Genomic DNA, 15,848 nt, shown 5'->3' on the forward strand with positions numbered 1-15,848 from the left:
TAAAAAAATTGCAAATATAAATATAAATACCAGGCATACTGGTTTACTGGCTACTACTGTTCCTCTCCTTCCTGTCCTCTGTCTTCCCGTTACTCCTGCTGCTCCTTCTTCCCTTTGTCTTCTTAAAAAAAGCTCAATCACTGGGAAAAAGTTAACCTATTTTAATATATAATACATTTAGTATTTATAATACATTGTTACAGCAAGATGAATGTGAGCTACAACGACCGCTGAAGGCGTGAGGCGGCCTGTTCCGTAACCATATCAATGTCAGCCAGTCATACCGTTGCTACTTTAACAGTGTTACTCAACAAAGGAGATTAACACTATTTTTAGAAGCAATTATAAGTCCTGATAATATCTCTTGTCTTAACATTCACGTCCTTGTGATCTGGTCCAGGCTTCCGAGCGCTCTGTGGTTTCACAGCACTCAGTCATACTGTAGCATCAGCTTCGAGCCTGTGCGCGAGAGAGGAGCACTTTTGTGGGTTAGTGTCAGCCTCAAATATTTGTTTTGGGTGAGCCAGTGCACCTTTTGCAGGGAAACAGACGAACACGGAGGAAGTGCTGATGATACACAAGTGCTGTCTGGGTGCAAAAGCAAGCAAAGTGCTTCACCGCAACCAAGTTGCTTTTTACATCTTCGGATAATGTGATTTGTAATCAGCTGCGTTAAAGGTCATCAAACACATCATCTCCAAAAGAGGAAATTGATTTGACTGTCTGAACATTTCTGGTTCTGCCGACGAAGCAGAAAAATAGGAATGATTCACCACTGTTCATGACAGTCTACTAGAAATGTTGAAGTACACAGTAGCAGATTTGTGCAATATATTTCCACAGCCTTGCCACTCTGAACACACCAGAATCTTTAAAATGAAGCAGCGTCAGCCCTGATTAGGACTTGGCTCAGAGACTACTTGGGAACACCAGGAGTGCTCATATGGAGTGATTTCAATCAATCAATCAACAACTTTATTAATCCCACAGTGTCTCTTCTGATTTGACCCAATCAGAAACTAAAACACTTGTAAAGTCTCCATTCCAGTCCTTTCTTGATGTCAGCCACTTCGTCTCTCTGTCGCTGGTACATCTCATGGATGCTCTTGGTCTTCCACAATACCTCCTGCTCCTTATCCAGCCCAGTCTCACGCCTTTTTTGTTTACGTGCTGGTTTTGTTTTTTATTTTACTATTTCTGTCCATATACTTTCTATAATCATATCACCCCTGCTGTCGTCACGCCATTACGTGATGCCATCACGTAATGGCGTGAGATTGGGTTGTCCTGATCACAGTGTGTCTTCAGCTGTCTGAGGCGCTCTCGTCTCAGCTTATCTTGGGTGTGGGTTATCTTTCTGATCACAGATGCTCCTCATTTCATCCTGGATTGTGGCTCTGATGTTCACTAATCCTCGCTTTCCCTGTTTTTGTATATAGAGCTTCAGGGTGCTGGATTTTGGATAGAAACCTCTGTGGATTGTGAGACGTTTTTGTGTCTGTGTCTTCAGTGGCAACTATCTCCTCCTGTGGTACTCGGGTCTGCTCAGCCAATCAAGAGCTTACAGACACCTGAATGAGCTAATCAGCTTGTGGCAGAACAGGGAGAGATGGAAAATGTGCAGGTTAAGGGGGTACCTGAAAGCCAGAGTTAGCAATTCTAAATATCCCCATTGGATCAAACATTTGACCTCGACTTTTGAACCATTTTTCTGTAAATCAAATCAAGTTATCCTTGGCTGACCACGAGTCACTCCACCAAGTTTTGGTCCATTATTTTTTTTCACATTCGGATGCACAGGATGAACACACAGGAAGGAAAATGGTGCCGCCCAGGTGCTACAGCTGCATTCTTTATGTGTGTCATGTGTGGTGGACTCTGGATTGAAGGAAGGAGGGGGGGAATCAAATTTAAGACCTTTGATCCCAGTGACCTTGACCTTTGCTGAAGCAAACCCTTTAATGGCAGTTTCCAGGTTTGACCTTCATCCACGTACCAACTTTGATTGAAATTGGACAAAGGATTTGGGAGGAGTGCCGGAAAACAGACAGGCAAACACTGCTCACATTGTAATATAATTTGACCTGTTTTGTTTTGTGTCAGGCATGGAGGAGGCTACGTGCGAAAAGGCGATGTATGTGTCATCCTTCCAAGAAAATATAGATGACTTCACTGTCATCTCAGGCGCCGCCGCTCGCATTCGACCAAAGCGCCTCCCGGAGGATTTCTTTTCCTGTGAGTTCCTGTCAATAACACGATCAGTGAGCCCAACCTTGTCCTTGTTAAGAATTCCTATTTGTTTCTTTTCCCAGTTGACTACGAGGGATTGGTGAGGAACCTGTCGGTATGTGGAGCATTTCAGAAGCCGTGGTGACTTTTGTATTGATAAGAAGAAAGGAAGCATTATCTGCTTGCTTGAGTTCATGTCAATCAGCTCATTCTTTAGCTGCTGAATGTTGATTTTCTTTGTCCGTGTCTTTTATGAAGTGCCTGATCCCGAACCAGCCAATGAGGCCTTACCTCAAAGAAAACCTCCCCAAGCGGCTGCACTTTGCCAGAAACGTCCGCATAGAGAGGGGCCACATCTATATGACGTCGGGCTGGCAGGCGGCACGGTAACTGAGCCACCGCCTTATTAATTCAGAGCAACAACTATTGTTTCAGGAATGTCTGGAATTGAACAAAAATCCCAAACGAGCATTCTGCAGTACCTATAAACTTCAGACAGATTTACCATGCAGTACCATAGTGTTTGTATTTCTAAATGAACTATGTTAATGAAGTCCAAGTCAGTGACGTGAGAATGTTCATGTATCCGTCCCCTAACTTGTCTAAGGAAAACTGGTTGTAAAAGTGAAGATTTGTAAAAACAATAATCCTAATTTGTCCAATTACTTATGTGCTCTAAAAATAAAGAGAATGTATATTAAAAATGGCTGTAATTCCCCCAATATTTAAGTGATAATTTTTAAAAACATTTGAATTAAAGATGAAAGTCGACTCTACGAGAGCATCTTGACTGTTTCATGTCAAGTCCATTGTGGTTGTGTACAGAGGCAAAATTACAGAGGTTGTCACTGGTCAAATATTTGTGGACCTGACTGTACTAAATCTCAATATAGAGGCAGCATGTTCATTGTTTTCATCCCTGTTTGTTTGTTTGTTTGTGATCAGCCTGGAGCATATCATATATATATATATATATATATATATATATATATATATATATATATATATATATATATATATATATATATATATATATATATATATATATATATATATATATATATATATATATATATATATATATATATCTCATTTCATATATCATTATGACATTTTTACTAAAGATTCATATCCTGATAGGCAAAAACTGATTACATTTTCAAGGTCAACATCAGGAGAAATGGAAAATTGTAAAAAAAATCCCTAACTTTAACATTGAACAAATTTTCAAAGATTCATAACTCTGTTAAAAATGATCAGATTTATTTCATATTTGAGAGTGTTATGTGGGATTGTATCTTTTATTGACTGACAAAGTTTAATCCAGATCTGATCCAGACTGTGGATTTTGTGGATATTTGAATTTAATATTGAAAACTCCATTTGGTGTACATTTTGCATTATATCTCAATCAAAAGTACCTCAGTCACTCTCATTTGTGACACTGAGATGCAACCTGGCACTCTCAATAAATAGACAAAATTTGATCCGCATCTGATCCATATTGTGTATTTCGCAGATATTTGATTGTAAAATTGAAAAGCCCTTTTGATCTATTTTTTGTATTGTACTTTAGTTTATGAAAAGCCACTTCTAACAGGACTTTGATTTTGAAATTTTTTTTCAAGGTAAAAATTTGTGGAAGTGGAGACTAGTGTTGGCGGAGGTTAGCGCTCTATGAGTGCGGTGCTCTAGTTGTCTATAGTTGTGTCCATACCACTTCCCAGCAACAGTTGTGGTTACCATTATCCTTGTTAAGTAGGAATTTATGTCCAACAGTAGATGCAAGGAGGAGTCAGATTTACAACCCCTGAGAGAGCCAATCAGGTTTAAGAGGATGCCCCAGTCCCAGAATGTTCTATTCCTTGTCAGACCTGACATTTTCACCAAAGTGTTCTTACAATTTGTTTTTGAGTAATCAAAGACCCAAAATCACAATGGGAACAAAAATTGTTCAGTTTTATGTGTTTGTTTTGTGTCTTTCCTCAGTCAAAAAAACGAACTCAAGTACTGTCAGGGTGGATTCCATGGCTCAGATAACCTCTTCAAGAATATGCAGGTGAGACTCTGGGTGGATGTGTGGGATTGTCACATTAATCTACATTTTTCTGTTTAGATTAAAAAATTGTATATTCTATCATTTTATTGACCCAGAAGAAGTATTTAGTTTATTTTGGAAGTTGCTAATGTCGCGGAGTTAACTCAGCCACATGGGGTGTGCAGCCAGTACATTCTGAGTGCCGGTCCCAAGCCCGGATAAATGAGGAGGGTTGCGTCAGGAAGGGCATCCGGCATAAAACAAGCCAACCCAACTATGCAGACTCGGAATCGAATTGCCATACCGGATCGGTCGCGGCCCGGGTTAACAACGTCCGCCACCGGTGCTATTGCCCAACAGGGTGCCGGTGGAAATTTGGCTACTGCAGGGCAAAGACGACGAAGAAGAGGAGGAAAACGTTGCCACAAACAGCGGGAGAAGAAGAAAACTAGAAGGGTGAAAATGAGAGTGGGGACTTTGAATGTTGGTAGTATGACTGGTAAAGGGAGAGAGCTGGCTGATATGATGGAGAGGAGAAAGGTAGACATATTGTGTGTGCAAGAGACCAAGTGGAAGGGAAGTAAGAGCAGGAGCATCAGCGGTGGGTACAAGTTGTTGTACCATGGTGAGGACAGGAAGAGAAATGGTGTTGGGGTCATTTTAAAGGAAGAGTATGTTAAAAGTGTGTTGGAGGTTAAGCGAGTGTCTGACAGGGTGATGAGTGTGAAGTTGGAAATTGAAGGGGTGATGATGAATATCATCAGTGCATATGCCCCACAGGTAGGTTGTGAGATGAAGGAGAAAGAAGATTTCTGGAGTGTGTTAGATGAGGTGGTGGAGAGTGTGCCCAAGCATGAAAGAGTGGTGATAGGAGCAGACTTCAATGGGCATGTTGGTGAAGGGAACAGAGGTGATGAGGAAGTAATGGGTAGATATGGTATCAAGGATAGGAATGGGGAAGGACAGATTGTAGTTGATTTTGCAAAAAGGATGGAAATGGCTGTGGTGAATACCTACTTTAAGAAAAGGGAGGAGCACAGGGTAAGATAAGAGTGGAGGAAGGTGCACACAGGTGGACTACATTCTTTATAGGAGATGCAAGCTAAAAGAAATCAGAGACTGTAAGGTGGTGGCAGGAGAGAGTGTCACTAGACAGCATAGGATGGTTGTTTGTAGGATGACTTTAGAGGTAAAGAAGAAGAAGAGAGTGAGAGCTCAACAAAGGATCAGATGGTGGAAGCTGAAGGAGGAAGACTGTTGTGTGAAATTTAGTGAGCAGGTGAGAGAAGCACTAGTTGGAGGGGAAGCAATTTTGGACAACTGGAAAAGTACTGCAGATGTGGTGAGGGAGACAGCTAGAGCAGTACTGGGTATGACATCTGGACAGTAGAAGGAAGACAAGGAGACTTGGTGGTGGAATGAAGAGGTCCAGGAAAGCATAAGGAGAAAGAGGTTGGCGAAAAAGTTTTGGGATAGTCGGAGAGATGAAGAAAGTAGACAGGAGTACAAGGAGATGTGGCGTAAGGCAAGAAAAGAAGTGGCAAAAGCAAAGGAAAAGGCATATTGCGAGCTGTACAAAAAGTTGAATAGTAAAGAAGGAGAAAAGGACTTGTACCGATTGGCCAGACAAAGGGACAGAGCTGGAAAGGATGTGCAGCAGGTTAGGGTGGTAAAAGATGCACATGGTAATGTGCTGACAAGTGAGGAGTGTGTGCTGAGAAGGTGGAGGGTATATTGTGAAGAGTTGATGAATAAAGAAAATGAGCGAGAGAAAAGGCTGGATGATGTGGTGAGAGTAAATCAGGAAGTAAAAGCGATTAGCAAGGAAGAAGTGAGGGCTGCTATGAAGATGATGAAGAGTGGAAAGGCAGTTGGTCCAGATGACATTCCAATGGATGCATGGAAATGTCTAGGAGAGATCGCAGTAAAGTTTCTAACCAGATTGTTTAATAAAATCTTGGAAAGTGAGAGGATGCCTGAGGAGTGGAGACGAAGTGTGCTGGTTCCTATTTTCAAGAACAAGGGTGATGTGCAGAGCTGCAGTAACTACAGAGGCATAAAGCTGATCAGCCACAGCATGAAGTTATGGGAAAGAGTAGTAGAAGCTAGGCTTAGAAAACAGGTGAAGATCTGTGAGCAGCAATATGGTTTCATGCCGAGAAAGAGCACTACAGATGCAATGTTTGCTCTGAGAATACTGTTGGAAAAGTACAGAGAAGGACAGAAAGAGTTACATTGTGTGTTTGTGGACTTAGAAAAAGCTTATGATAGGGTGCCAAGAGAAGAGTTGTGGCATTGTATGAGGAAGTCTGGAGTGGCAGAGAAGTATGTTAGGGTAGTGCAGGACATGTACAAGAATAGTGTGACAGTGGTGAGATGCGCAGTCGGAATGACAGACTCATTCAAGGTGGAGGTGGGATTACACCAAAGATCAGCTCTGAGTCCTTTCTTGTTTGCAGTGGTGATGGACAGGTTGACAGATGAGATCAGACAGGAGTTCCCATGGACTATGATGTTTGCAGATGCCATTGTGATCTGTAGTGAGAGTAGAGAGCAAGTTGAGTCTAGTCTGGAGAAGTGGAGATATGCTTTGGAGAGAAGGGGAATGAAAGTCAGTAGAAGCAAGACTGAGTACATGTGTGTGAATGAGAGGGAGCCCAGTGGAATAGTGCAGTTACAAGGAGTAGAAGTGGTGAAAGTAGATGAGTTTAAATATTTGGGGTCAACTGTTCAAAGTAATGGAGAGTGTGGTAGAGAGGTGAAGAAGAGAGTGCAGGCAGGGTGGAGTGGGTGGAGAAAGGTGGCAGGAGTGATTTGTGACCGAAGAATATCAGCAAGAGTGAAGGGGAAAGTTTACAAAACAGTAGCGAGACCAGCTATGTTGTATGGTTTAGAGACAGTGGCACTAACAAAAAGATAGGAGGCAGAGCTGGAGGTGGCAGAGCTGAAGATGTTGAGATTCTCTTTGGGAGTGACAAGAATGGACAAGATTAGGAATGAACATATCAGAGGGACAGCTCAGGTGGGACGGTTTGGAGACAAAGTCAGAGAGGCGAGATTGAGATGGTTTGGACATGTGCAGAGGAGGGACCCAGGGTATATAGGGAGAAGGATGCTGAGGATGGAGCCACCAGGCAGGAGGAGAAGAGGGAGACCAAAGAGGAGGTTTATGGATGTGCTGAGAGAGGACATGCAGGTGGTTGGTGTGACAGAGGAAGATACATACAGAGGACAGGGTGAGATGGAAACGATTGATCTGCTGTGGTGACCCCTAACGGGAACAGCCGAAAGACAAAGAAGAAGAAGAAGCTAATGTCGCGGAGTTCCCAGTGGAATCTTTTCTGCACCTGAGTCAACAAATTCAGCTCACATTGCACATCAAACATGACACTAGAGTTATTTGGTACATCAGACTACTTAGTAGAGAAGCTTGAATCTTCGACTGGACTGGGTTGCTTGACGCGGGGACGTTTCGCTTCAAATCGCAGAAGCTTCCTCAACTAAAATTCTTGCTTTGGTAGTCTGACTTCTGTCTTGACTCTTGTAGAGAAGAATAACAGAAGCCACAAAAGCTGGAGTTTTAAACGTAACCAGACCCCTCCTACCGAGAGGCAGACTGCTATTGGCTAGTGACTAACATTTGCTCTAATTAGCACCTATTGTGCTCTAGTTAGCACCCTCCTAATGACAGGGCAGCTGTCCCACCTAACGATGGGACTGACGTCTCTCCTGACGACTCTCCTGATGACGTGAATAACTCATTACCATGAACAAAAGACTGAAACTGCTTAGACCTGAGTATCCCATTGTAAACAGGGGACAAAGTGTGTCTCAGCAACCCAGTCCAGTCGAAGATTCAAGCTTCTCTACTATGGAAACCACCTGGACAACTGAGAGCCTTCACAGGAACAGACTACTTAGTTACTATGAAGTAAGAACAAGCACAATCAGAAATGATCCATCTTGGTTACTGGGCAGCTTACACACTGAATGCTGTGGAATAACACCGCACCATTCCCATTTCAGACATTGGAGTGGGAATCCTAAATGACTGTGGATGTTTAAGGTGCAGTTCTGCTTGGCTACCACTTGGTGGCATGTCCAGCCTATATTGGCACACACACTCGCTGTATGAGCTGTGACAACAATTCCTCATCCTCTTCATGTTTTTTGTGTTTTGTCAGTAATAGAGCACATTTGAAATTCCCAAATTGAGCTGAATGGGAAAGTGTCTCTAAATTTTTGATGGGTACTGTAAATTTTTTAAAACTAACCAAAACAACAACCAAAACCTGATCTAGTTGCTAATTAAAAAAAAGTCACAAAATTAACAACAAACAAGAGAAAATGATCATTTAATAATGAATTGATCTACATGATGTTCTTCTTAACCCTAGGATCTTTGCATTATTTTTGTTGCATTATAAATATTGAATTTATAGTATACATTAATTTTTTGTGCAGCACTGCAAATTTGCTCATAAAATTACAGTGTAAAAGCAGAGTTGCACTCAGAATGGACACAAATGTCATGGGAATACTGGGCCTTCAGTTATTTCTGTGAACTGTTGTTTTTCTGGGACAAACTGATTGTACATTTTGTATCAACAAAAATTGGTGCACAGGTTTTAGTTTATTTTCTGAAATCAACACAAGGTCAAAAATAGAAGAACAGCACACATAATATTTGGCTGAATGTCTCTTTGCAAATTTCACCTTGATCAGGTGCTTGTAGTAGCCATCAACAAGCTTCTGGAAGAGTTCCAGTTGGATATTTGACCCACTGTTCTTGGCAGAATTGGTGGTTTAATAAACATTTTTGGTTTTCGGGCACAGGCTGACAGACAGATTTTTTTTTTTTTTTGAAATAGGATTGACGTCAGGACTGCAGGGTCCATTCCAAAGCTGTCAGCCTGCTTTATCCATTCCACAACCAGCTTTTGTGCTTGGTCGTTGCCTTGTTGGAACAACCAACCATGTCTATATTTCAGTTGTCTCTCTGATGGTTTGAGGTTTTAGCTGTGACTACTGTGGTAGACCTTCTTCATTATTCTATCCATTTTGTGCAATGCCTCAGTTTCACCAGCAGTAAAACCATCATTCCTAAGAATTGGACCAGCCTTCTTGGGTTGTTGTGACCAAACAGCTTTATCTTTGTCTCATCTAACTATAAAACTTTCCTCAAGAATTTTTTTCTTTTTTCATATGGTCAACTACAAACTTTAATCAAGCTTAAGGGTATCAATTTTAGAGCAGGGTTTAGTTATTTTTTTGGATGGCAGCCTCTCAGCCCATGATGATGCAAAACTCACTTTACTGTAGACAGTAACACTGGTGGTCCAGCAGCTTCCCATTCATTGCAGATCTGTACCTTGATGGTTTCTAGGATGTTCCTTACCATTCAAGCTAATTTCCTTTCAGCTGATGGTGACAGTTGAGTCTTGTTCCAGTTGTTGGTAAAGTGGTTTCACCTCCCAATAAACTGTACTTACGTACAACTGTTGGAACTGATGATCTTGCAAAGTCCTTTTGTTTAGAAATGGCTCCTTCTTAGTTCTCAGTTCTTCAGTCAGCTGCTTGGACTTTCCCAGTGTACTATGTGTTGGTCAGTCAAAGGAGTTGTGTCAAACAAAGCCTTTTTATGTCAGCACAGAGAATAATATACTACCAGTTGTAGTTGGTAGGAGTTTTAGAGTCCTCATAGAACTTTCAGCACCATCATAATCTAAGTGGGTGTATGTATATGTCTGCCCCTCTGTTGCTTGATCAACATCTAAAGTAATTTTCAACTTGTGCACCAAATTCTTTTCTTTTTTTTTATTAAAGGCATGCTGTGCAATTATACAGTTCTAGAAAAAGACCAAGTCAAAGAAACAATAGAAAGCCCCTGTCTTGTACATGATGAGTGTATGTAAACATATGTGTGTGACTAGAGAGATGGATATTAACATTAAGGCAAATTGCTAGGAAATCTGCTTTAAAAAGCCAAAGAAAAACAAAAAAACACCTCACCGTATTTGTTGAAGTCACGGTCAGAAATAAACACGGGTTAAATACAAACTAATATTCCCAAAAAATTCTGTGAATCTCCACTAAACACTAATTGTACTTGTTCAACTTTACACTTGGACATTTTATGCTTCAACCTGAGTTTAAGCGTTTAAGAGTAAGAGTTTAAACATTGTTGCGCCTGCTTACAGGCAGCATTGAGAAAAACACTTCTACAAAAATTGTCAAATCCCACACGATATTTATTTCTCAAATGGAAATCTTTAATTTACATTTTGGAGGTTATATAAGGACATTTATAAGAAAAAGGCATAGCTTTGTTTCAGTTTTTTATATATATTCATGAATGACCTGTTTGTGTTATTGAGTGTTTGATGGTTATGAAGACTTTAAATGTGGTTTTTGCTTCACAAAGTATTCATTGGTGTTGTTTACATCATTTTAAGTACAATAGTACTATAATGTCACTTTATTTTTTTATAAATATCTTAAAACATGTGTAGTATATTTATGGTTGTCAATTTTTTTGTTTTATTTTGTTTTTGTTTTTTTAGGCGATCTTCATTGGTTATGGCACAGATTTTAAAAGGAATACTACAGTGCCACCGTTTGAAAACATCGAGCTTTATAATCTCATGTGCGGTGAGTTATTTTACCGTAGAGTGTGTTGTATAGTTGTTATTAATTTCTTCCATTTAGGTGATTGTTTTTTCCACTTATATCTGTTTGTCAGTGGTATTACTCAAAAAGTATTGGGCCACTTTACACAAAATTCTATGGAAAAGAGTCGGGAGTTAAACTGACTGGAAATGGGAGCAGATCCACACATTGGCTGAACAAAAAAATTATTAAATGCAAACATTTTTTATAAAGTTGTCCTACAAGTACTGTCTGGAATAGTTTCTGTTCAATTTTGATGAAGATATGGAAAAAATAGATAGAGCAAAGTCCTTTTGTTGAGTTTTGTATTTATATGTTTATTTGTATTACATGATAGGATAATATATGGGCAATTTCACATTAAAGGGCTCCCAGTATGTGTCACGGGGGTCAAAAATAAATATGTTACTTGTCACAGAAACAAATCCCTAATAAAAGCAGAAGTGTATATGCCATTGGATTCAGATGCATTCAATTCTCCAAAACTACCTTGTGAATCTGACCCCACACTTTGTTGTCTTGGACAAGATTTGTAACGAAGAGAAGTCACGTTTTATAACATGCACAATACTGTTGCAACATTCTATATAATTTAACCCTTTTATATATAGGTCAGGAATCTTATACAGTAACTCTAAAGGAATAAACGTGGTGTGTTGTTAGTTTTGTATTGAAGGGGACATTTTTTAATGAAATTTCCAAGATCCAAGAGTGTTAAAAAGTACATTTGTTGAAAAAAATCTCCACTGTCATTAAATAAATGGACGAGATAGTATTGGTGGGTACTGAAGGACAGGTTTTTATATTAAATATGGTCCTGCCTTTTATAATTTAATAACAGTGCAAGTAGAAATATCCACATGCTTTTTTTTGAAACACAATTTACACACAAAACAAGCATATTTCCAGCCATAACCTTTTAACAAATCACGGTAGAGCTTAGATAACTGGCATGATTATTCACCACGTGGGCCTGGCGTACAAGAAACTAATATTATTGAAATAACCTTTTTTAGATTGTGTGTCAGTGGGACTAATTTAGACAAATAGTGATGATCACATAGTCTGCTTGATTATAAACAACCATATGTTAAGATTGCGAACTGTATCTCTCCACCTTGTTACTGCCACAATGGGTCCTATCTTGACGATCTATGGTGCACTGTTTACACACATAGTGTAAGTGCTTTTAAGACACATCAAGCTCAACTTTGCTACTTGCACGTTGGTAATCTGAGTGAAATACAAGGTGCAGGATGCAAAGGGGTTTTATTTAGTCACTTCCCATATTTTCCGGACTATGTAGCACCGGAATATTAATCGCATCTGTCCAAAAACACACCACGTCCAAAATGCCGTGGCTGATGTTCCCTCACAATGCAAATGACACTCCTGATCAGAGTCTCCATAAGTAACTGCTTGTTTAACACAGAGTCCTTGTAGCGGTACTCAAGGATCCTCCAAAGACATCTAGTACCAAAGACAAACAGTTGTCACCTTAGGCCACTGGTTAGCTTTTAATTTTTGTTTTAAAATCCGTTTTTTGTATTCCTGTGTATACAAGCTGAGTGTACAAGCATTATGAGCACACCTATGTAAGCCACATCTGAATATCATACCAAAAATAGTACTTGACTTTTGGCTAGATTTTGTTGGTCTGTGGCACAATCGCGTTCTGCGGCCTCACGATCGCAATCCACTAACACCGTGCCTGACCACACCTCATTTTAAGACAGTTATGCCCATGGGCACACTGATGAATGCAAGTACGTTTGGTATTTATAGAACATGGGTTCAAGGCTTGAAAATGAGGCTTTTGCTGTGTGCTGCTTTGCACCAAGTGCAACATAGGATCCTTGTATTTTCAAGCCAGAGTTTCATTATTATGTGAAACAGTCAGATGGCATGCTGTCCATGATTGTCTGAATCCCTTCTTCCTAATTTGTCATGTTCTCGCTGTCTTTCCAGACCTCCTTGGTATTCAACCAGCTCCAAACAACGGGACCCACGGCAGTCTGAACCACCTGTTGAAGCATCCAATACACCTGCCGGTTCACCCAGCACAGTTTTCCCATCAGACGCCCTGTGAGGCCAGCCAACCCGTCCCCACCGAAAACCTGGGCTGCACCTGTAGAACCAAGCAGTGGGTACGTGCCACATCAGCAAATCATATTTTTCAAGATGTTTCAATACATTTAAACGGGTCCCACAATTTGTGCGCCAATAAATCATTTTTTAGCTCTAAAACTGCTCATTCCAGACTTCTTTGACATATTTCCACAGCCTGTTTCCTGTTGGCTATGCGAAACAAACCGAAAACACAGAGATAAAGGAGGTGGCTAAAACCGTCATCTGTTCTGAAGGCTAAATTAGCTTCCTGTGATCTGTTAACAGAGTTGAAGGGCAGGTCTGAACCACTCTTTTGTCAAAGTTCAAATATAACAATAGTGAGGCAGCTTAAGTCAATATAACATAAGAATCTTTCACGTGGTGATACAAGCACCAAATTTGGTACTTATGTACCAAATTTGACATTTGAAATATCAAAATGTATGTATTCTGACCAGAAGAACTTAATAGTATCAGTGTCATTCCAAAATGGCCACCATTTTTAAAAATGGCAGCCATTTCATGACTGAAAATGCATATTTATGACACAGCCAACTGTCCGATCATGTTATTACATATTACATACAAAACCTTGCCATCATTGTTGTAATACAATGTTAACTAGTTCTTGTTCTCAATATTATGAATCAGAGTGATGCCATAGCACAACCAGGGCACACTGGTGGCATCATTGCTGTGAGACTCAGCATGGGGTTCAGTGTCGGCTTGTAGTACAGTAGCTGTAGTTTTAGTTTACCATCTATTGTAGTATACTCACTACAGTTTTCAGTAATTCAGTGTCCCAAATGCTATCTAATAAGCCCCTGTATATAGCTTAACTAGAAATTTAGTTAGTTGTAGAATAATAGTTAGATAGCCGCACCTGAATCGACAGGATGTGCCAGCGCGGGAGATCCGAGCCAAGGGTAATGGGGCATCAGTTACCCGGATGGTGTACAGATCGCATGGGACTTAAATGGCACTGGATGAACGATCGGGCTATGTGTAGGGCACAAGATGCCTGAACCTTGTTGTATCCCATACCTCAATGTGCTTTGATATTTCATACGGTTGGGTGTTAAAAGGATAGCCCAAAATTCAAACATACTCATCAAAATATGAGAGGACAGACATAGTTTTTGATGTTTACTGGACTTCAAGCTTAAAGGCTGAGACAAGGTCAAGAAGGGGTAAAGGAGATCGACGTAGAGTGACTGACAAAACCAAGCTTCCATCTAACTGGAAACGTTTTCTGCGAGACAATGACAACAAGACTGAGCTTTTTGAATTCCTGGCTGACAAGATAGTATCCCTGTGTGCTGAAAATCTTGTAATTGTGACCAAAGGCAAAGAGACTCTGTCCAACAAACCCATCAGTCTGGAGAGCTTGAGCCCGTGCAACCATGAAGAAGCTGACACCAGAATCTTCACACATGCTCTTGATGCAACCAAGCAAAAGGCAAAATCTGTGTTAGTTAAGGCAAGTGATACAGATATTCTTGTTGTTGCAGTCAGCAATTTTGCAACTCTCCAGGATGCAGGATTGGAAATGATGTGGATTGAGTTTGGCCATGGTCATTCCATCAGGTGGTTGCCAATCCATGACATTGTGTTGAATCTTGGCCCAGAGAAATCCAGTGGTATGCTGTTCTTCCATGCCTTCAGTGGCTGCGATGTTGTATCATCTTTCCGTGTTTCTGTGTAGGCTCTCAGTTGTCCAGGTGGTTTCCATAGTAGAGAAGCTTGAATCTTCGACTGGACTGGGTTGCTTGACGCGAGGATGTTTCGCTTCAAATCGCAGAAGCTTCCTCAGCTAAAATTCTTGCTCTGGTGGTCTGACTTCTGTCTTGACTCTTGTAGAGAAGAATAACTGCTATAGTCACCAGCCTATAGTAGTCTGCCTCTCGGTAGGAGGGGTCTGGTTAGGTTTAAAACTCCAGCTTTTGTGACTTCTTGATTATTCTTCTCTAGAAGAGTCAAGACAGAAGTCAGACCACCAGAGCAAGAATTTTAGCTGAGGAAGCTTCTGCGATTTGAAGTGAAACGTCCTCACGTCAAGCAACCCAGTCCAGTTGAAGATTCAAGCTTCTCTACTATCACCTTTCCGTGGCAAAGGCAAGAAAACAGCATGGCAAGCATGGGACTTTTGTCCTGAAGTGACCCATGTCTTCAATAAGCTCAGTAACTATCCAGCAGTCATAGAAGATGTTGATTTGAACATTCTTGAGAAGTTTGTCATCATTATGTATGACAAGAACAGCACTGCAAACAAGGTTGATGAGGCAAGACTGGACTTGTTTGCGCGGAAACAGAGACCGTATGATGCCATTCCACCGACAAGTGCATGTAAAACGGTCTGTCTTCCAAGCTGCCTGTATATGGGGACAGGCTACTGTGTGTGAAATGCAAATTGAAAGTCCTGCCAACTGGGGTTGGATAAAAGATGGTGAGATCTGGAAAGTTCTGTGGTCAAAGTTTCCTGCAGTTGCACAGAGTTGCCAGCAATTGACAAAATGTGGATGCAAGACTGACTGCCGAGGAAGATGCAAATGCTATCGCTTCAGCCTCAAGTGTACACAGTTATGTTCCTGCAAATGTGATGACTGAAAAGAACTTATGCAAACTGTACATCAACAGAGACGTTGTTTCATACCAAAGCAACAAACATGTAATCATTGGTGTTATGTTTTTGGAAATTTAGCAGATTGCAAACATCATTGAACGAGTGTTCATTTACGTAATTTACATAAAATTACCTGATTTTTCAATATGTTTTTGGTTTTTGACTGCATAATTGGATTTT

The 15,848-nt window shown here is 40.6% G+C and overlaps 1 protein-coding gene across 1 annotated transcript in view; it reads left to right on the top strand.

Moving 5' to 3' along the window:
- The window catches only part of enpp1 (ectonucleotide pyrophosphatase/phosphodiesterase 1), a 67,711-nt gene that overhangs the window by 30,966 nt on the left and 20,897 nt on the right, over positions 1-15,848 (top strand). Inside the window, exons 11-16 of the mRNA XM_034162277.1 lie at positions 2,104-2,235; positions 2,313-2,344; positions 2,488-2,615; positions 4,219-4,288; positions 10,831-10,918; positions 12,905-13,083. Of these exons, the coding sequence (XP_034018168.1) occupies positions 2,104-2,235; positions 2,313-2,344; positions 2,488-2,615; positions 4,219-4,288; positions 10,831-10,918; positions 12,905-13,083 (629 nt within the window). The remainder of the gene's footprint in view (positions 1-2,103; positions 2,236-2,312; positions 2,345-2,487; positions 2,616-4,218; positions 4,289-10,830; positions 10,919-12,904; positions 13,084-15,848) is intronic.

The sequence above is a fragment of the Thalassophryne amazonica genome, chromosome 21 (assembly GCF_902500255.1).
Source record: "Thalassophryne amazonica chromosome 21, fThaAma1.1, whole genome shotgun sequence".
NCBI lineage: Eukaryota > Metazoa > Chordata > Actinopteri > Batrachoidiformes > Batrachoididae > Thalassophryne > Thalassophryne amazonica.